The 22,505-nt window shown below is 32.1% G+C and overlaps 1 protein-coding gene across 1 annotated transcript in view; it reads right to left on the bottom strand.

Annotated features, from left to right (window-relative positions):
* LOC129745355 (uncharacterized) overlaps positions 1-22,505 on the bottom strand; it is a 95,008-nt gene that overhangs the window by 14,417 nt on the left and 58,086 nt on the right. Inside the window, exons 4-5 of the mRNA XM_055738381.1 lie at positions 15,900-16,052; positions 2,806-2,979 (exon numbers count right to left, since the gene is read on the bottom strand). Of these exons, the coding sequence (XP_055594356.1) occupies positions 2,806-2,979; positions 15,900-16,052 (327 nt within the window). The remainder of the gene's footprint in view (positions 1-2,805; positions 2,980-15,899; positions 16,053-22,505) is intronic.

Raw genomic sequence — 22,505 nt, 5'->3', positions numbered from 1 at the left:
ATGAATGGTCGGTCGGAATGAAGTGAAATTTGGTATCCGAGGGTTTTTTGGGTCAGAAATGGTTTGTATAATAGTTTCAAGAAGCTCACTTTTTATGAAAGGGGGGTCCCCATACAAAAATATCTCTTCACATCTTCTCATATATAAAAATGGAGGCGTTTTCTTTGTAACAACATCACGTATGAATGGTCGGTCGGAATGAAGTGAAATTTGGTATCCGGGGGTTTTTTGGGTCAGAGATTGTTTGTATAATAGTTTCAAGAATCTCACTTTTCATGGAAGGTGGTCCCAATACAAATTTAACTTTATTTGTTACGATTTCCAAAAGAATCGATTCGCGAGCACGATGAAGTTAAGGGCGTGTAGATGAAATCAAACATTTATTATGATTACATAAGAAGGTAAAACGAAGTTTACCGGGTCAGCTAGTCGTTTATTTAAAAAATCAAATTCAATTTCTTTTTCAAGTTTAATTAGTATTAAATTCAGGAAAAATATTCAGTTAGGCTTCCGCTTTTCCAAATCCGAATTGCCGGGCCTTACGCTTAACCCCTGCCATCAGATTTTGTACAGCCACCTTGTTCACCTACTTCGCCGCAGAAAGCCAGTTTGCCTTGAACTGCTGCTCGTCCTTAGCAGTTTTTTTGGTCTTCTTTAGGTTTCGCTTGACAATAGCTCAATTGGGCGGAGCTCTGGCGTGTTGGGAGGGTTCTTGTCCTTGGGAACAACCTGCACGTTGATGGCGGCATACCACTCCATAGCCTTTTTACCGTAATGGCAAAATGCCAAATCTGGCCAAAACAGTACGGAACAACCGTGTTTCTTCAGAAAAGGCAGCAGACGTTTATTCAAACACTCTTTCACGTAAAATTCTTGGTTGACAGTTCCGGAAGCTATGAAAATGCTGTTTTTCAAGCCACAGGTACAGATGGCTCGCCAAACCAGATATTTCTTCGCGAACTTTGACAGTTTCATGTGCTCGAAAATATCTGCGACCTTTCCCCTCCCTTTTGCTGTATAAAACTCCTGTCCCGAAAGCTGCTTGTAGTCGGCTTTGACGTAGGTTTCGTCGTCCATTACCACGCAGTCAAACTTCTTCAGCATCGTCGTGTACTACCTTCTTGTAAGTCGATAGTCCGGTTCGTTTTTTGGCTCGATGCACGGTTATAGACGATACACCCAGCTTATTTGCGGCATCTCGGAGAGAGAGATTTGGGTTTCGCTTGAAACTACCGGCAACTCGTCTCAGCGGCTTCCGGTTTTCGATTTCCCCCCGATCCAGACTTCCTGGCTGTCGACAAACGTTCCCCAAACACTTTAATTACATTTGTAACGGTTGATTTGGCAACTTTTAGCGATTTTGCCAGCTTTGTGTGCGAGTAGCTCGGATTTACGCGATGCGCGAGCAAAATTTTGATACGCTGTTCTTCTTCCTTGGACGGCATTTTGACAACTGAAGAGTGAATTCCAAAATCAAAATCGGAGCAACATTCTACACACACACACACACACACACCTTCAAAATGAGAGGTGTTAAGGTTTTTTAAATGCAAAATTGAAAGAAATACGTCAAGTTGATATTGACCAAATTTTGACCGTATCACCCTTTATGTATGGTCCTTCGAGCCGGATAATGCAATCCAGTAGAACCTCGTTTTGTTCAGTAATTTTTTAAAAGTCTCTAGAACCTGTGTTTCATATAAAATTGAAACCTATTTTAATGTGTGAATCTGTTAATTCATACAAATATGTTTTCATTGTTACAAAAAGAGAATCAATCAAGCATAAAAAAAAATTACGGCATGTTATTTTGGTGAGGGAATCAGTAAAGAAAACCTCAAACTGGTGGTAGATTTTTAAGTGAGAGCAGTCTTCAATTCGTTTTGTAGCAGCATCGTTTTGAGATAAAAATCCAACAAAAAAACAGAAAATGTTTTGTTAAAAGTATTAGCACAGGTTTTGAATACCTAATTATAATAAAAAAAAATTACTATCGAAGGTATTCTAAATTCTATTTTCAATTTTTTTTCAAATCGCAAGTGAAGGTGAACTTTCTCGAACCAGAAATCAGCCAAAAAGTGTTCCATCAACCCTAGGCAGCAAAAGGATAACCACTTGATCCCTGAAGCAGCTTCATTGAAGGGTTGATACCATCGATGTAATGTTATAATAATATTTTCCCTCCCTAAACATAGCGAAAGTCTTTCTTTCCACTTCATTGCGCTGCGGCTGCCCTTAAATTGGATGGGTTAAAGCTTGAAGTGTCACTCAGACAGCCAATGAAGTGGAGCTCAATTTTGTTTTATTGAACGATTCAAGGTTTCGATATTTTTTTTAAAAAGAAGGTAAGAAAAAAGGATAATAGATTGGAAAAAAACTGAATATCATAACAAGCGAAAATGAGATGCTGATTTGACGGAAGTTCCTAGCAGTTGTGCAGTGTGAAGAAGTGAGGTTATGATGACTTATCGAACAGAGGAAAGAGATCGAGTTATTATGCGAGCAAAAAGTAACGTGTTTGTGAAAAATGGCAATGAATGTTTGTTTGTTGCATAAAGATGAGGATGAAGTTTTCCAATGCCTCCATCGGGATGGAATTATTTTCCTCGCCAGTGGATTTCCACAAATGAGGCGTAATTTTTCCTGAGACAAACACCGACACACAGTCACGAATAGAAACAGAATGAGAGAGAGATATCGGCAGAGGTCTCGAGTGAATGTGAGAGGGGGTCGAAGAGTGTCGGAATTGCATAATTGAAGAAGAAGAAAAATAGGAAGCTAGAAGGCTAAACTGGCTCTGCTTACCTCCGGAGGGCGTTGTTGGGGTCACCACTTCGCTGCTCGTGGGCGTCAGCAGGATGTTGGAGTTGGACAAATTGTCCAGGCCCCTCTCGGCGGCGCCTTTCTGAATTTGCATGGCTTTGCGGTGGTGACGCGTCGTCAAGCCGCCCGTCTCGACGTCGCGCTCTAGTCGGTGGCCTGGAAGGGAGAAAGATGAAACAAGGATGGTGTTATTTTCATTTTTGTTTTCAAAATATGAATAGTATACCAACAAAATTACATAGGATAGCTGCAATTTTTCATGGCAACCTAAGGTTTTAGGAAGTTTATGCCAATTTATAGACAGAAAATTCACCAGTTTTTCAAGCAAAAAACGTCAATTCTTTAATATCCAAAAGCAGAGTTGATCTAGAAGAAGGAGAATGCTTCAACATTTTCCAAGAAGTAATCTTTGAAGCTTTCAGTTGTGTATCATTGCACCACAGAACAAAAAATACTAGAGATGTTAACACCCCATCAACGTTTCTTTCTTTTTTAACCTTCTGTGAACTTCAATTATCCTCTTGTTTTTCCTCTTTAATTGCTGTAATCTTCAGAACGAAACTTGGAAATCAATGGAATAAAAAATCCGTTTTTTTCGCCAACTGAAACAAAACGCAAAGATAATAATCTTCAACAAATTAAAGATTGCTTACGGAAGGAGAAAATCAATGAACCTCCGCGCTCTTTCAGCGATTGTCTCTTGAATCCTCCAAATGACCCCCTGTGCCTGGTATAAGAAGATTTTTTTTCTCCCAAGGGTAATAGCAGAAAGATGAAATCAACTTTTCGCTATTATATTGGTGTCCCATTCCAATTTTCCCCATGCTTATTCCTTGCTGCCGTCTAACAGCTTCTCGTAGAAATATTTAAGCAGCACCAGAGCGTGTAGAAAAATCCTTTCTCAATGGATTGTATCTTACAAACGAACATATATGACACTTTACTCAGACGAAACTGTCCTCGGATTACGAAAATACTACTAGAACAAGCTTAATTGAAATCGATTTTTGCCAGATGATATCATTCATTTATTAATGGACGATGAAGCTTTGGAGTGGGCCCGAAAAAGATATGAAGAAAATGTCACCCAAATGATTTGGGTTGTTGGATGATTTATTACTCGGCTAATGGGTTGATTACCTCGAACTTGAGAATGGACGAAAATCGTCCAGTTAATCATTTTGATGATTTGAAACGTTTAGTTTTTGAATAATTTAATGAAATTATTGATATTAAAACACAAAATTTTTGACGCGAAAGGTACTCTAGTAATTAAAACAAAAATCAATCGAGTCAAAGTCCTCCGCAATCTTGTTTAGGAACTTAAAAACAAAACTTAAAAAATAGCAAAAATTGTAAAAAAAAGAAAAATGGCAAAAAATTAAAAAAAAAAATGCGAAAATTACAAAAACTATAAAAAATACAAAAATAACAAAATTCACGAAAAATAACATAATGACAAAAATGACAAAAATGTCAAAAATGACAAAAATGACAAAAATGACAAAAATGACAAAAATGACAAAAATGACAAAAATGACAAAAATGACAAAAATGACAAAAATGACAAAAATGACAAAAATGACAAAAATGACCAAATTGACAAAAATGACAAAAATGACAAAAATGACAAAAATGACAAAAATGACAAAAATGACAAAAATGACAAAAATGACAAAAATGACAAAAATGACAAAAATGACAAAAATGACAAAAATGACAAAAATGACAAAAATGACAAAAATGACAAAAATGACAAAAATGACAAAAATGACAAAAATGACAAAAATGACAAAAATGACAAAAATGACAAAAATGACAAAAATGACAAAAATGACAAAAATGACAAAAATGACAAAAATGACAAAAATGACAAAAATGACAAAAATGACAAAAATGACAAAAATGACAAAAATGACAAAAATGACAAAAATGACAAAAATGACAAAAATGACAAAAATGACAAAAATGACAAAAATGACAAAAATGACAAAAATGACAAAAATGACAAAAATGACAAAAATGACAAAAATGACAAAAATGACAAAAATGACAAAAATGACAAAAATGACAAAAATGACAAAAATGACAAAATGACAAAAATGATAAAAATGAGAAAAATGACAAAAATGACAAAAATGACAAAAATGACAAAAATGACAAAAATGACAAAAATGACAAAAATGACAAAAATGACAAAAATGACAAAAATGACAAAAATGACAAAAATGCCAAAAATGACAAAAATGACAAAATGACAAAAATGACAAAAATGACAAAAATGACAAAAATGACAAAAATGACAAAAATGACAAAAATGACAAAAATGACAAAAATGACAAAAATGACAAAAATGACAAAAATGACAAAAATGACAAAAATGACAAAAACGACAAAAATGACAAAAATGACAAAAATGACAAAAATGACAAAAATGACAAAAATGACAAAAATGACAAAAATGACAAAAATGACAAAAATGACAAAAATGACAAAAATGACAAAAATGACAAAAATGCCAAAAATGCCAAAAATGACAAAAATGACAAAAATGACAAAAATGACAAAAATGACAAAAATGACAAAAATGACAAAAATGACAAAAATGACAAAAATGACAAAAATGACAAAAATGACAAAAATGACAAAAATGACAAAAATGACAAAAATGACAAAAATGACAAAAATGACAAAAATGACAAAAATGACAAAAATGACAAAAATGACAAAAATGACAAAAATGACAAAAATGACAAAAATGACAAAAATGACAAAAATGACAAAAATGACAAAAATGACAAAAATGACAAAAATGACAAAAATGACAAAAATGACAAAAATGACAAAAATGACAAAAATGACAAAAATGACAAAAATGACAAAAATGACAAAAATGACAAAAATGACAAAAATGACAAAAATGACAAAAATGACAAAAATGACAAAAATGACAAAAATGACAAAAATGACAAAAATGACAAAAATGACAAAAATGACAAAAATGACAAAAATGACAAAAATGACAAAAATGACAAAAATGACAAAAATGACAAAAATGACAAAAATGACAAAAATGACAAAAATGACAAAAATGACAAAAATGACAAAAATGACAAAAATGACAAAAATGACAAAAATGACAAAAATGACAAAAATGACAAAAATGACAAAAATGACAAAAATGACAAAAATGACAAAAATGACAAAAATGACAAAAATGACAAAAATGACAAAAATGACAAAAATGACAAAAATGACAAAAGTGACAAAAATGACAAAAATGACAAAAATGACAAAAATGACAAAAATGACAAAAATGACAAAAATAGCAAAAAAGGCAAAAAAAGCAAAAAAAGCAAAAAAATTCAAAAAAAGGAAAAAAAGGCAAAAAAGGCAAAAAAGGCAAAAAAGGCTTAAATGACAATTTTAACAAAAATGACAAAAATGACAAAAATGACAAAAATGACAAAAATGACAAAAATGACAAAAATGACAAAAATGACAAAAATGACAAAAATGACAAAAATGACAAAAATGACAAAAATGACAAAAATGACAAAAATGACAAAAATGACAAAAATGACAAAAATGACAAAAATGACAAAAATGACAAAAATGACAAAAGTGACAAAAAAACAAAAATGACAAAAATGAAAAAAATGACAAAAATGACAAAAATGACAAAAATGACAAAAATGACAAAAATGACAAAAATGACAAAAATGACAAAAATGACAAAAATGACAAAAATGACAAAAATGACAAAAATGACAAAAATGACAAAAATGACAAAAATGACAAAAATGACAAAAATGACAAAAATGACAAAATGACAAAAATGACAAAAATGACAAAAATGACAAAAATGACAAAAATGACAAAAATGACAAAAATGACAAAAATGACAAAAATGACAAAAATGACAAAAATGACAAAAATGACAAAAATGACAAAAATGACAAAAATGACAAAAATGACAAAAATGACAAAAATGACAAAAATGACAAAAATGACAAAAATGACAAAAATGACAAAAATGACAAAAATGACAAAAATGACAAAAATGACAAAAATGACAAAAATGACAAAAATGACAAAAATGACAAAAATGACAAAAATGACAAAAATGACAAAAATGACAAAAATGACAAAAATGACAAAAATGACAAAAATGACAAAAATGACAAAAATGACAAAAATGACAAAAATGACAAAAATGACAAAAATAACAAAATTAACAAAAATGACAAAAATGACAAAAATGACAAAAATGACAAAAATGACAAAAATGACAAAAATGACAAAAATGACAAAAATGACAAAAATGACAAAAATGACAAAAATGACAAGAATGACAAAAATGACAAAAATGACAAAAATGACAAAAATGACAAAAATGACAAAAATGACAAAAATGACAAAAATGACAAAAATGACAAAAATGACAAAAATGACAAAAATGACAAAAATGACAAAAATGACAAAAATGACAATAAGAACAATAATAACAATAATAACAAAAGTGACAAAAATGACAAAAATGACAAAAATGACAAAAATGACAAAAATGACAAAAATGACAAAAATGACAAAAATGACAAAAATGACAAAAATGACAAAAATGACAAAAATGACAAAAATGACAAAAATGACAAGAATGACAAAAAAGACAAAAATGACAAAAATGACAAAAATGACAAAAATGACAAAAATGACAAAAATGACAAAAATGACAAAAATGACAAAAATGACAAAAATGACAAAAATGACAAAAATGACATAAATGACAAAAATGACAAAAATGACAAAAATGACAAAAATGACAAAAATGACAAAAATGACAAAAATGACAAAAATGACAAAAATGACAAAAATGACAAAAATGACAAAAATGACAAAAATGACAAAAATGACAAAAATGACAAAAATGACAAAAATGACAAAAATGACAAAAATGACAAAAATGACAAAAATGACAAAAATGACAAAAATGACAAAAATGACAAAAATGACAAAAATGACAAAAATGACAAAAATGACAAAAATGACAAAAATGACAAAAATGACAAAAATGACAAAAATGACAAAAATGACAAAAATGACAAAAATGACAAAAATGACAAAAATGACAAAAATGACAAAAATGACAAAAATGACAAAAATGACAAAAATGACAAAAATGACAAAAATGACAAAAATGACAAAAATGACAAAAATGACAAAAATGACAAAAATGACAAAAATGACAAAAATGACAAAAATGACAAAAATGACAAAAATGACAAAAATGACAAAAATGACAAAAATGACAAAAATGACAAAAATGACAAAAATGACAAAAATGACAAAAATGACAAAAATGACAAAAATGACAAAAATGACAAAAATGACAAAAATGACAAAAATGACAAAAATGACAAAAATGACAAAAATGACAAAAATGACAAAAATGACAAAAATGACAAAAATGACAAAAATGACAAAAATGACAAAAATGACAAAAATGACAAAAATGACAAAAATGACAAAAATGACAAAAATGACAAAAATGACAAAAATGACAAAAATAACAAAAATGACAAAAATGACAAAAATGACAAAAATAACAAAAATGACAAAAATGACAAAAATGACAAAAATGACAAAAATGACAAAAATGACAAAAATGACAAAAATGACAAAAATGACAAAAATGACAAAAATGACAAAAATGACAAAAATGACAAAAATGACAAAAATGACAAAAATGACAAAAATGACAAAAATGACAAAAATGACAAAAATGACAAAAATGACAAAAATGACAAAAATGACAAAAATGACCAAAAATGACAAAAATGACAAAAATGACAAAAATGACAAAAATGACAAAAATGACAAAAATGACAAAAATGACAAAAATGACAAAAATGACAAAAATTACAAAAATGACAAAATTGACAAAAATGACAAAAATGACAAAAATGACAAAAATGACAAAAATGACAAAAATGACAAAAATGACAAAAATGACAAAAATGACAAAAATGACAAAAATGACAAAAATGACAAAAATGACAAAAATGACAAAAATGACAAAAATGACAACAATGACAACAATGACAACAATGACAAAAATGACAAAAATGACAAAAATGACAAAAATGACAAAAATGACAAAAATGACAAAAATGACAAAAATGACAAAAATGACAAAAATGACAAAAATGACAAAAATGACAAAAATGACAAAATGACAAAAATGACAAAAATGACAAAAATGACAAAAATGACAAAAATGACAAAAATGACAAAAATGACAAAAATGACAAAAATGACAAAAATGACAAAAATGACAAAAATGACAAAAATGACAAAAATGACAAAAATGACAAAAATGACAAAAATGACAAAAATGACAAAAATGACAAAAATGACAAAAATGACAAAAATGACAAAAATGACAAAAATGACAAAAATGACAAAAATGACAAAAATGACAAAAATGACAAAAATGACAAAAATGACAAAAATGACAAAAATGACAAAAATGACAAAAATGACAAAAATGACAAAAATGACAAAAATGACAAAAATGACAAAAATGACAAAAATGACAAAAATGACAAAAATGACAAAAATGACAAAAATGACAAAAATGACAAAAATGACAAAAATGACAAAAATGACAAAAATGACAAAAATGACAAAAATGACAAAAATGACAAAAATGACAAAAATGACAAAAATGACAAAAATGACAAAAATGACAAAAATGACAAAAATGGCAAAAGTGACAAAAGTGACAAAAGTGACAAAAGTGACAAAAATGACAATAATTACAAAAATGACAAAAATGACAAAAATGACAAAAATGACAAAAATGACAAAAATGACAATAATTACAAAAATGACAAAAATGACAAAAATGACAAAAATGACAAAAATGACAAAAATGACAAAAATGACAAAAATGACAAAAATGACAAAAATGACAAAAATGACAAAAATGACAAAAATGACAAAAATGACAAAAATGACAAAAATGACAAAAATGACAAAAATGACAAAAATGACAAAAATGACAAAAATGACAAAAATGACAAAAATGACAAAAATGACAAAAATGACAAAAATGACAAAAATGACAAAAATGACAAAAATGACAAAAATGACAAAAATGACAAAAATGACAAAAATGACAAAAATGACAAAAATGACAAAAATGACAAAAATGACAAAAATGACAAAAATGACAAAAATGACAAAAATGACAAAAATGACAAAAATGACAAAAATGACAAAAATGACAAAAATGACAAAAATGACAAAAATGACAAAAATGACAAAAATGACAAAAATGACAAAAATGACAAAAATGACAAAAATGACAAAAATGACAAAAATGACAAAAATGACAAAAATGACAAAAATGACAAAAATGACAAAAATGACAAAAATGACAAAAATGACAAAAATGACAAAAATGACAAAAATGACAAAAATGACAAAAATGACAAAAATGACAAAAATGACAAAAATGACAAAAATGACAAAAATGACAAAAATGACAAAAATGACAAAAATGACAAAAATGACAAAAATGACAAAAATGACAAAAATGACAAAAATGACAAAAATGACAAAAATGACAAAAATGACAAAAATGACAAAAATGACAAAAATGACAAAAATGACAAAAATGACAAAAATGACAAAAATGACAAAAATGACAAAAATGACAAAAATGACAAAAATGACAAAAATGACAAAAATGACAAAAATGACAAAAATGACAAAAATGACAAAAATGACAAAAATGACAAAAATGACAAAAATGACAAAAAAAACAAAAATGACAAAAATGACAAAAGTGACAAAAATGACAATAATTACAAAAATGACAAAAATGACAAAAATGACAAAAATGACAAAAATGACAAAAATGACAAAAATGACAAAAATGACAAAAATGACAAAAATGACAAAAATGACAAAAATGACAAAAATGACAAAAATGACAAAAATGACAAAAATGACAAAAATGACAAAAATGACAAAAATGACAAAAATGACAAAAATGACAAAAATGACAAAAATGACAAAAATGACAAAAATGACAAAAATGACAAAAATGACAAAAATGACAAAAATGACAAAAACGACAAAAATGACAAAAATGACAAAAATGACAAAAATGACAAAAATGACAAAAATGACAAAAATGACAAAAATGACAAAAATGACAAAAATGACAAAAATGACAAAAATGACAAAAATGACAAAAATGACAAAAATGACAAAAATGACAAAAATGACAAAAATGACAAAAATGACAAAAATGACAAAAATGACAAAAATGACAAAAATGACAAAAATGACAAAAATGACAAAAATGACAAAAATGACAAAAATGACAAAAATGACAAAAATGACAAAAATGACAAAAATGACAAAAATGACAAAAATGACAAAAATGACAAAAATGACAAAAATGACAAAAATGACAAAAATGACAAAAATGACAAAAATGACAAAAATGACAAAAATGACAAAAATGACAAAAATGACAAAAATGACAAAAATGACAAAAATGACAAAAATGACAAAAATGACAAAAATGACAAAAATGACAAAAATGACAAAAATGACAAAAATGACAAAAATGACAAAAATGACAAAAATGACAAAAATGACAAAAATGACAAAAATGACAAAAATGACAAAAATGACAAAAATGACAAAAATGACAAAAATGACAAAAATGACAAAAATGACAAAAATGACAAAAATGACAAAAATGACAAAAATGACAAAAATGACAAAAATGACAAAAATGACAAAAATGACAAAAATGACAAAAATGACAAAAATGACAAAAATGACAAAAATGACAAAAATGACAAAAATGACAAAAATGACAAAAATGACAAAAATGACAAAAATGACAAAAATGACAAAAATGACAAAAATGACAAAAATGACAAAAATGACAAAAATGACAAAAATGACAAAAATGACAAAAATAACAAAAATGACAAAAATGACAAAAATGACAAAAATGACAAAAATGACAAAAATGACAAAAATGACAAAAATGACAAAAATGACAAAAATGACAAAAATGACAAAAATGACAAAAATGACAAAAATGACAAAAATGACAAAAATGACAAAAATGACAAAAATGACAAAAATGACAAAAATGACAAAAATGACAAAAATGACAAAAATGACAAAAATGACAAAAATGACAAAAATGACAAAAATGACATAAATGACAAAAATGACAAAAATGACAAAAATGACAAAAATGACAAAAATGACAAAAATTACAAAAATTACAAAAATTACAAAAATGACAAAAATGACAAAAATGACAAAAATGACAAAAATGACAAAAATGACAAAAATGACAAAAATGACAAAAATGACAAAAATGACAAAAATGACAAAAATGACAAAAATGACAAAAATGACAAAAATGACAAAAATGACAAAAATGACAAAAATGACAAAAATGACAAAAATGACAAAAATGACAAAAATGACAAAAATGACAAAAATGACAAAAATGACAAAAATGACAAAAATGACAAAAATGACAAAAATGACAAAAATGACAAAAATGACAAAAATGACAAAAATGACAAAAATGACAAAAATGACAAAAATGACAAAAATGACAAAAATGACAAAAATGACAAAAATGACAAAAATGACAAAAATGACAAAAATGACAAAAATGACAAAAATGACAAAAATGACAAAAATGACAAAAATGACAAAAATGACAAAAATGACAAAAATGACAAAAATGACAAAAATGACAAAAATGACAAAAATGACAAAAATGACAAAAATGACAAAAATGACAAAAATGACAAAAATGACAAAAATGACAAAAATGACAAAAATGACAAAAATGACAAAAATGACAAAAATGACAAAAGTGACAAAAATGACAAAAATGACAAAAATGACAAAAATGACAAAAATGACAAAAATGACAAAAATGACAAAAATGACAAAAATGACAAAAATGACAAAAATGACAAAAATGACAAAAATGACAAAAATGACAAAAATGACAAAAATGACAAAAATGACAAAAATGACAAAAATGACAAAAATGACAAAAATGACAAAAATGACAAAAATGACAAAAATGACAAAAATGACAAAAATGACAAAAATGACAAAAATGACAAAAATGACAAAAATGACAAAAATGACAAAAATGACAAAAATGACAAAAATGACAGAAATGACAGAAATGACAGAAATGACAAAAAAGACAAAAATGACAAAAATGACAAAAATGACATAAATTACAAAAATTACAAGTATTTAAAAAATAACAAAAATTCCAAAAAATAACAAAAATTACAAAATTACAAAAATAACAAAAATTACAAAAATGACAAAAGTTACAAAAATTACAAAAATAACAAAAATATGTACTTAAAAATGACAATTCTTACAAAAATTACAAAATTTATAAAATTTCTATAATAACAAAAATGATAAAATTTACACAAATTGCAAAAATAACAAAAATGTCAAAAATTACAAAAATTAAAAAAATTACCAAAAATTCAATAGTAAAAAAAAATTACAAAAAAACAAAAAATACGATTCTTCCAAAAATTCCAAAAATTACAAAAATAACAAAAATTAATAAAATTACAAAAATTAGAAAAAATTCAAAAATTACAAAATTTACAAAATTTACAAAAATTTGAAAAATTTCAATAATTACAAAAATTGCAAAAATGACAAAATATACAAAAATGTCATAAGTTACAAAAATTACAAAAATTACAAAAATGGCAAAAATTCCAAAACTTACAAAAATTACAAGAATTACAAAAATGACAAAAATTACAAAAATGGCAAAAACGACAAAAATTACAAAAAATACAAAAAATAGAAAATTTAAAAAAATGACAAAAATTACAAAATTTAAAAAAAAATATAAAAATGACAAAAATTTCAAATATTATAAAAATAACACAACTTACAAAAATTACAAAAGTTACAAAAATTACAAAAATTACAAAAATGACAAAAATTTCAAAAATGACAAAAATTACAAAAATATCAAAAATTATAAAAAATTACAAAAATTACAAAAATGACAAAAATTACAAAAATCTCAAAAACAAAAAATGACAAAAAATACAAAAATGATAAAAATTTTCAAAAATTACCAAAATTTAAAAAAATGACAAAAATTACAAATATTACAAAAATAACACAACTTACAAAAACTACAACAATAGCAAAAGTGACAAAAACTACAATTACAACTATACTAATTACAAAAATAACATAAATTACAAAAATGACAAAAATGACAAAAATGACAAAAATGACAAAATTGACAAAAATTACAAAATGTTCGCTTTAGTGTTTAGTAGATTCATGATCTCTTCAAAGAAAATATGAATTTTCACTGAGATCCTATATGTGTGTTCGTTTTCATTTAATCAAAAAGGTACCTTGTGAGATACACATGAGCCAATTTTCCTGTAGCCTAAACAAATTTTGAGCTGCGTAGTTTTTTGTTGATTTAGCACAATATTCTGAAAAATTTCTTTTCCCAATTCGGATAACTTGACTCGTTATTGACTTCACCTGAAGCTCAGTGTATTGAGATAGCGTATTTTGTTTGTGGTATACTTTCAGGCGCATTTCATGCATTGGGAATGTGCCAAACTTGCAAGACATTAGCATTTCGCTAAGCCAACTTCGACTAACCAACAACCGGTGAAAAGTCAAGCAACAGTGTGTTGCTGACGGCTGACGGTGGCATTTTGTGTGTCATAGGAATCCATTTGTTTACTTTCTGGCAGCCCCTCGAAATGGTTGTTAATCAACCGTCCTGGTCCTAGCTAAGTTTAGCCGAAAAAAAGGGTTGGATCAATTTTTGGCAAACTCTCCTTTCGAAGGAAAGTTTGTCGTTCGATGTTGCCTTGCCACACTAAAATACTGTGTGTCGTACAGGTTGGTGGAAGCCGTTTCGTGTTTATTTACTGCTGCTGTCAATATTTACCCTGGTTAAACATTTGAAAGCCTTGTTTTTGCACTGGATCGGGCATCACCGTAGGAACTTGTTGCCTCGCCATTATAGTGGTTCTGATAAGTTTCACGTATTGGGTTCAAGTAAGTGGATTGAACATCTCAATAAAGGTAATTTTTGGATTCTACACATGTATTTCTTTCATTAAAGGTTATAATAATGTCAATAAAACTATCTCTTCAATATAACTAAAAATTTCCTCGAAACAGGTTTTGACTTTGAAAGAGCTAAACCGAAAACTGCTCAAATGATTCTTGTAATGTGATGTTCCGGGAAAGCACGGTCTGTGTCCTTGCCCTAGAACAAGTTTTTCCGGTTGGTAAAGTAATGAAGTTGGCAAAAAAAAAAACAACGAGAAAACCGAAAACTGTTACTTGATGCTCAGCTCACATTCCAGTTTGATCAGCTTTAGGTTGTTGTTTCTTTCCAGAATTTTCGACCGGGGATTTCAGAAGGGCACAAACTTTTAATGAGATGGTATTGAATCCTTGATTTTATGGATTTGTTTTTATCAGAGAGGACCAAATATTTGAAATTTGATTTTTAAAGTGAGATAAAAATTGCAGCTCAAAATCAAAAGAAACACGTTTGCAGTATCAATCACTAGCAAAAAGATGTACAAATTTGTTATGGGTTGGTCTATAATTGAAGCTCCTTCAGATATTTTCTAGCAACAGCCAAAGTCTTGTGTATTAGGTCGACCTTTTTCCATCGCTACCCAAAAAATGACCATCGCCCGAATATTGCTTTTGTTATTTATGTTCCTAAGATGGTTATTACATTACACGCTCAGCCAAGCTCACACGCTTTCGTTGTTCGTTCCGATATTTCGTGGAAGAAAATAAACGACATAACGGGTCAGCCGGTGACAGAGCTTGAAATATTTTTTCCCACGTTTTCGCACGTTTTCTGCAAAAGCACCCGAATACGACGACGACGCTACCGAAAAAGGAATTTTAAACATCTTTGAACCCCAAAAAAAAAAAAACCAGACCCAAATCGATATACTTACCGGATCGTGATCGCGTGAGCTGCCGCTGGACGTAGCTTTCGAGGTCCTGCTCCTCTCGATTGCTTATCACACAGTTTAAGATGATTAGAAAAATGCCGAGACCGACGGCGAACAGCCCCGTGCATATCAGTTCGTTCCACCAGGAGCCTTTACCTGTTTGGGAGGGGAAAAACGAAAATGGAAATTATATTAGAAAATAGAAACATTGGAAGATGTTATAGGGAACGCTCTCTTCTCTTCAGAGTGGCTCTGTGTTGCGTGCCACTTTCATTTTGCGTATAAGGATGTTCCAAAAAAAAGATTCTTTCTTCTTATAACGCACCGCGATACATTTGTTTTACATTCAAATTTTTCCAATCTAAAAATCTTGAATTTTAAAAACAATTTGCTCACAGCATGAAACCTTTAAGCAAATAAAACTAATAGAAGCCCAACCAAACCCTATTTACACCCACAAATCAGACTATACTTTTTTTTTCTTTTTTTTATAAGAATTTAACCCATTAAGGTCACTCTTCATCGATCATACTCTTCTCCAATAATGACCTTCCTTGGAGGTGAAATTATCGGCATAAGATTCTATGCCTAACCGGTACTAACTTGCTTTCTCATCTCTGGCTTTATACTCCCAGCGCAACAGCACTGCATATGTATGAAAGAAACCAAATAAAACATATTACAGTCCGCCATACAATCTTATGCCGATAATTCCACCTTCTAGGGAGGTCATTATTGGAGTAGAGTCTGATTTGTGGGTGCATCTTGAATTGGTTATAAAACCTACCACCTTGAAGTGATTTCGTCTTGCCTATTCAAAGTGTTGGACAGATTTCAGCTGTACACTAAATAAATACGCGATGAAATCCTGGCCTTAAACATCCGGCCGAAAGATCCTCGGCGGAATAGGACAATATGCCGAATGGGATATCAAGCCGAAGGTTAATTGGCCGAAAATTTTAGGCCGAATAATGTAGGTCGAATATTCATTAGGCCGAATGGTCATTAGGCCGAGTGGATGGTAGGTCGAATGATTACAAGAAAGAATAGTCTCGAGGCCAAATATACGATGGACCGAATGGTCATTAAGTTGGATGGTTATTAGGCTGAAAAAATATTACCCCGATTGGATTTTAGAAAGAATTGCGTTATGGTGCTATTAGTTTGATCGGTACTAAACCGATCAGGAATTCAAATTGATTTATGTTTGTAATGTGTCCTTTTTATGTTCACTTGACACTTTAATCAATTTGTTCGCAAACATCATTATCTATGCATGTACCTTAGAATAAGCATAACTCTCTCGCAACATAACAACTTTCGCCGAGAGAGTCTCACACAATAGTATTTAAGCCATTTTAGATACAAGTTAGGATAGATCAATACATTGAATTAGAAGCACGGAATTTTACTTAATCCCCAGTTTCTGCTGCTGGTGGATGCCGTCGTCTGGAGACGGGAAGAAAGACCTCGAAATCCGAACCCCCCCACCGCCCCCCATCCGTGCCCGAACATTTGGTCCTTCGAAGCCGGATTCGAGGACAGGAAGCTCATCTGGACCATCGCAGGAATTGAACATTCGCCATCTTCTGGAGCGCCATAGCAGTTGTGGTTTATAGAAAGTCCACTTCAAGGTAGGCCATTATGTGATTTTCTCACCGTGGAATTGATTATAGTTGCCTAATTACGTTTGGCCAACGGAATATTTCGGAAATTTCGCGCACAAATCTTATGGCGTATTTTTTTTCGATTCCGGATTTGGCTCTGGAACCGTCAGAATAAAAAAAACGACTTTCGGGTTTCGAGTTATTCCATACGTAGGTGTGCGTGAGAACGAGCGCAATGTTTACATGCAGCTGTCATTTTGTTCTCCCTTCTGGATTTCTTCATCCGGTTCTTCACATCCGGATTGCCTTTTTTCGTGTCCGGATTGCACTGGACAGCAGATAGTACGATTTTGCTTGGTTGAGAGGTTCAAAATCACGGCAATTATCATTTTCCCGCTCATTATTTCAACTGTTTTGCTTTCAGCCAAAACAGCTGTTTAATGTTTTGACAACAAAATTGAGAGTATTGGTGAACTTCTCGCAAAACTGACTTTCTTCTCAGGACGACTCCGTCCGTTTTTCGAGCTAACCTAGGATGACTCTCGAGCAATAAATTAGCACGATGACAGCAGTTAGAGCGAACCTAGGTTGCCTCTAGTTTGCCTTCAGGTGAAAAAAAAACGGTATAACCGACACGATTGTCGAAAAATTGATTGATGATTTGTGGTCGGATCAAAACAAACGAAGAATTACACTGCAGTACAAAAGTACACAGTACATTGAAAAAGTTTTGCAACAAGTAAAAATTAAATAACTTTTTTTTACGAAATTGTATTTTGCGACTAAAAGTCAGTTCTACGGCGAATTGCAAGTGCATCAAGGGTGGTATATTCTACAGTGTCGTTCAAAAACACATCGACACTTACAAATTTGAAAGTGTTTTGGAAAAATTGGAATTCACTTCCAGTGGTCACTGAGACACTGAAACATTGCTGAGACGTGTTGGGACAAGTTGCTAGACTACAGTATCGTGCAAAAGTATAAATTTCTTATCGCTTTCGGATTTCATTTTGAGGTGATTGTAATATTACTGGGTGGCATTAATACAAGTTGCTGACAACAGTACCGGTCAAACAAACTCATACGAAATAAAAATAAATTGAAAATATTTATTTATAAAAAATCATCCGAAAGTCAATCGCTGGTGGTGTTTCCGATCGTTTTTGGTGTCAACAAGTGTGATTTGAGTGGTGTTGAGTGATGGCTAGCAAGGCGGAGAAAAAGTTAGCAGCGAACCTTCTGACGAGACGACGAGCATGTGCCGAACGAGATGTGGTGGAGAAGTTCGTAGCGGATTTCACCTATATGAACGGGATTGTTGCCAGGTTGCGGTACATTTGGAGGCGTTCAACAAGGGTGACAGCGAAGAACGGTTCGAGACACATCTGGAGTTCCGGGCGGATTTCGAGGATCGGTTTTGCAAAGCAAAAGGTTTCTTGTTGTCCAAACTGGAAAGTAGGGAGCATGGCTTCCAGTTTCCATCATCGGCTGCCGAAAATCGATCATCCGAAATTCAGTGGAGATGAATCGCGCTGGATCTCGTTCTGTGACAACTTTCTCTCGATGATTCACTGCAACGAGGATATACCGATCGTCAACAAGCTGCAGTACCTGTTACAGTCCCTCGAAGGAGAAGCCAAGAAACCATTCGAGTCGGTGGATATCAAAGCCGATAATTATTCGTCGACGTGGGACGCGCTTAAGAAGCGTTACGATAACAAGATTTCTCAGAAAGGAGCTGTTCCGAGGCCTGTATAACCTTCCACCGATACAGCACGAGTCCGCACAAGACCTCAACACATTGGTTAATGATTTCCAGCGACACGTCAAGGCTCTGGGGAAGTTGGGTGAACCGATCGAGAATTGGGACACTCCGCTCATCTTCATCCTTACAAACAAATTGGAAGCAGCGACAACTCGTGCATGGGAGCAAGATACTCGACAGAACGATGACGTGCAGTACAACGAGCTCATCGAGTTTCTCGTCCACCAGGTCCGGATGTTGAAATCCGTGGACAGCGATCTCCGACATCGATCCGCAGGGCTCACCATTTCCAAGGTGGCCGGACAAATCCCGAAGAAACCAGCTCCCATCCGATCTGTCGTGAACACCGATACATCCGAAGCTCAATCCAGCACTTCGCCATGCCACTGTTGTTTAAGAACACATCCGCTTCACTAATGTCCAGCATTTTCGAACCTGTCAAGTTCCCAATGGCAAGAGCTTGTGATACAGCACTGCCTTTGCTGGAATTGCTTTCACGCAAACCACCAGGCAAGATCCTGCAAATCCAAGTTTCTGCCCAACAAACACTTTTTGCTGAATAAACGCTGAAAAAATATCGTGGTTCAATTTTTAATCAGCAATCTGGCTGAAAGAAGGTCTCAAAAATTCACTAATTCACGTGTCTTCAGCCTTTAATCATCTTGATCTGGAGAAGTTATTCAGCAAACGTTATTAAACGTCAATTGACGGATCATCAAAAAAAAAAAAAAATAAAAAAAAGTCAAATGTCTGTCTGTCAGATGTTTCGCACCCACTTTTTCCCCTCTGTGTTGTTTTTTTTTCGTTTCAACTGCCCCGACTTTTAAACCTCCGGCTTGTTGGTCGCATGCCGCAGTACGCAGAACCAATCATGAAGTCTGCGGCACGATGAAAATTTGTCGATCTTAAGCGACCAACATGCCTCTAAACCGAATTTTTTTTTTTAAATAAGTGTGAGAGAAATGATCTTTTTTTCAGTTTCGGGCACCAAAAATAAAATTTGTGAGGAAATTTATTCTTTATTTCAAAATTAAGCTAAATGAGAAATCATAAAAAAAAATCCCATTGCATAAAGAAAACAAAAATTCCCCTCTCATTCCAATCAAGCCGCCATCATGCAGCGCAATTTTACCACAGTTCACAGTCTGTCAAGTTCCAATGGTAGCGAATGGTTGAACAAAAGCTGAAATAGTGTTATGGAAGGAACTCTTCAACTCCTTTCATTGGCTGCGCTGAGACTTCTTTAAACGCTGAAACATGGTTATAGTTTGTCTTTATTCAACCATTAAGCTGAAGCAGCAATTACGCTTTAGCTCAGCTTTTGTTCAGCGAATTGCCGTTCTTAAGCAGACAAAATGTTTATAGGGTGTGCACGATTTGTCAAGCAAAACACCACACCATGTTGCACGACCACTTAATAGCACATCTAGAGCAACTCTCTACTGAGGAACCACATCCCATACAAGCGAATCCAGGCCCCAGTAAATTACTTAGCCCCCCAACAGTGAACCTTTCCGTGAATTCTAATTCAACCGTTCTCTTGGAGACAGTCTCGCTGTTAGTAGTCGACCGATACGGCAGAAAGATCCAAGCACGAGCTCTACTTGATTCTGCAGCAATGTCAAATTTCATCACCAAGAAGCTGGCGAACCAGCTCGCCACCCGTTAAAGCCCCGTGGATATCGCAGTTGCCGGAATTGGAGAATGAGTCAAGCGATCAAGCACAAGTTAGCTGCCAAGATCATATCCAAGAACAGCGACTTCTCCACTACCCTCGATTTCCTCGTCATGAAGTAACCAACATCATATCTCCCCACATCCCCGATCGATTCAACTGCCTGGAGAATGCCGAAGGTTCCATTGGCGGATCCTCAGTTCAACAACAATCGACATGATCATCGCTGGAGAATGTTACCATGAGTTTCACACAGGCGTACGAGACTCCCTTGGTTACGGTTTCCCGTTTTTGGTGGACACCCTCTTTGGCTGGACAGTTTCTGGCAAAGTGGATTCCAGCTCCACCACCGCACCGCGAGCGTGCTTCCTCTCCATCGTTGATCAAACCCGAGAAACGATCCCTGGGGAGTTCCGGTCAATGGACACCACCGATGGGAGCCAAAGGATGGACGTTGAACCCTCCACCACTCAAATCCGGTTCGAAGGACCAAATGTACGGGCACGGCCGATGGGGGGTTCGGATTTCGAGGTCTTTCTTCCCGTCTCCAGACGACGGCACCACCAGCAGCAGAAACTCCAGGTAAGTCGCCAATTCAAGAACGGAATTTTCCGGAATCCGAGGTTGTCGGTTTTTCTGCAGATATTTTAGACATGGGCATAGCCACAAGGTCCGTTGATGGGATTCTCCCGAACTCCGCTGAACAGAATGGTTATATCTTCGGAATTCTGTCTTGCCTTCGTCAAGGGTGTGCCTTCCTTCGGAAGTTCATAAAAGGAGCTACACCTGTCTGCGGAGGGGCCGTACGGTTCTGTCATTCTTGGAAGCCTTTAAAGTAGCCATTAAAAGCTGTCCCATCGCAGCAACTTTCTGTTGAATAGATCAGAGCACGTCTTCAGAGGTATCCAGGACACTGCACACTTCAAATTTGCTGATTGTTGGGTAAGATCGGCTTCGGGTTGTCAAAATCAAAATCACTGATCCATTCTGATTTATCGGCGGTTTTATTGCTCAATAGATAGTCAATAGTGTGCCAAGGGTCTAAGGACTGAAGGGTCTCCGTTATGCTTAATATGATGATTCTCGATCTTAAAGACCCATTTCAAATAAAATTTGGATATCTACAAATGTTCCTACTTTGGGTGATATTTGCATGTAGATTTAAAATTAAATTAATTAAAAGTTTCTGACATACTGCAATTTCCTGCGGATGCCTTTTGGCCTGATAAATACTCCTGTAAACTTTCAAAGATCAATGAACAATTTCTTGTGAGATGCGTTTCTTATTAAGCCAGCTTTTATTTAAATAGTTAAGTTGATATTTTCCAAATTTGCAAATTTAGAGTTGATTTTTTTAGAAGTTTTCGAAGATAACAAACTCATATCAAGATTCATCAAAGATCGAACTCCAATTTATGATCATAAATACATTTGGTCGATCGAATAACAGCTATGCTAACAATCAGTTTAAGCCAGTTGGATGAAAATGACTAAAACGCAATCTTTGCGGAAGTCTGTTCAAAAAAGAGTAATGTCAAGCCTAACACAGTAAAATGAAAGCT

The sequence above is a fragment of the Uranotaenia lowii genome, chromosome 2 (assembly GCF_029784155.1).
Source record: "Uranotaenia lowii strain MFRU-FL chromosome 2, ASM2978415v1, whole genome shotgun sequence".
Classification (NCBI taxonomy): Eukaryota; Metazoa; Arthropoda; class Insecta; order Diptera; family Culicidae; genus Uranotaenia; species Uranotaenia lowii.
This window is presented reverse-complemented; position numbering and strand designations above follow the sequence as displayed.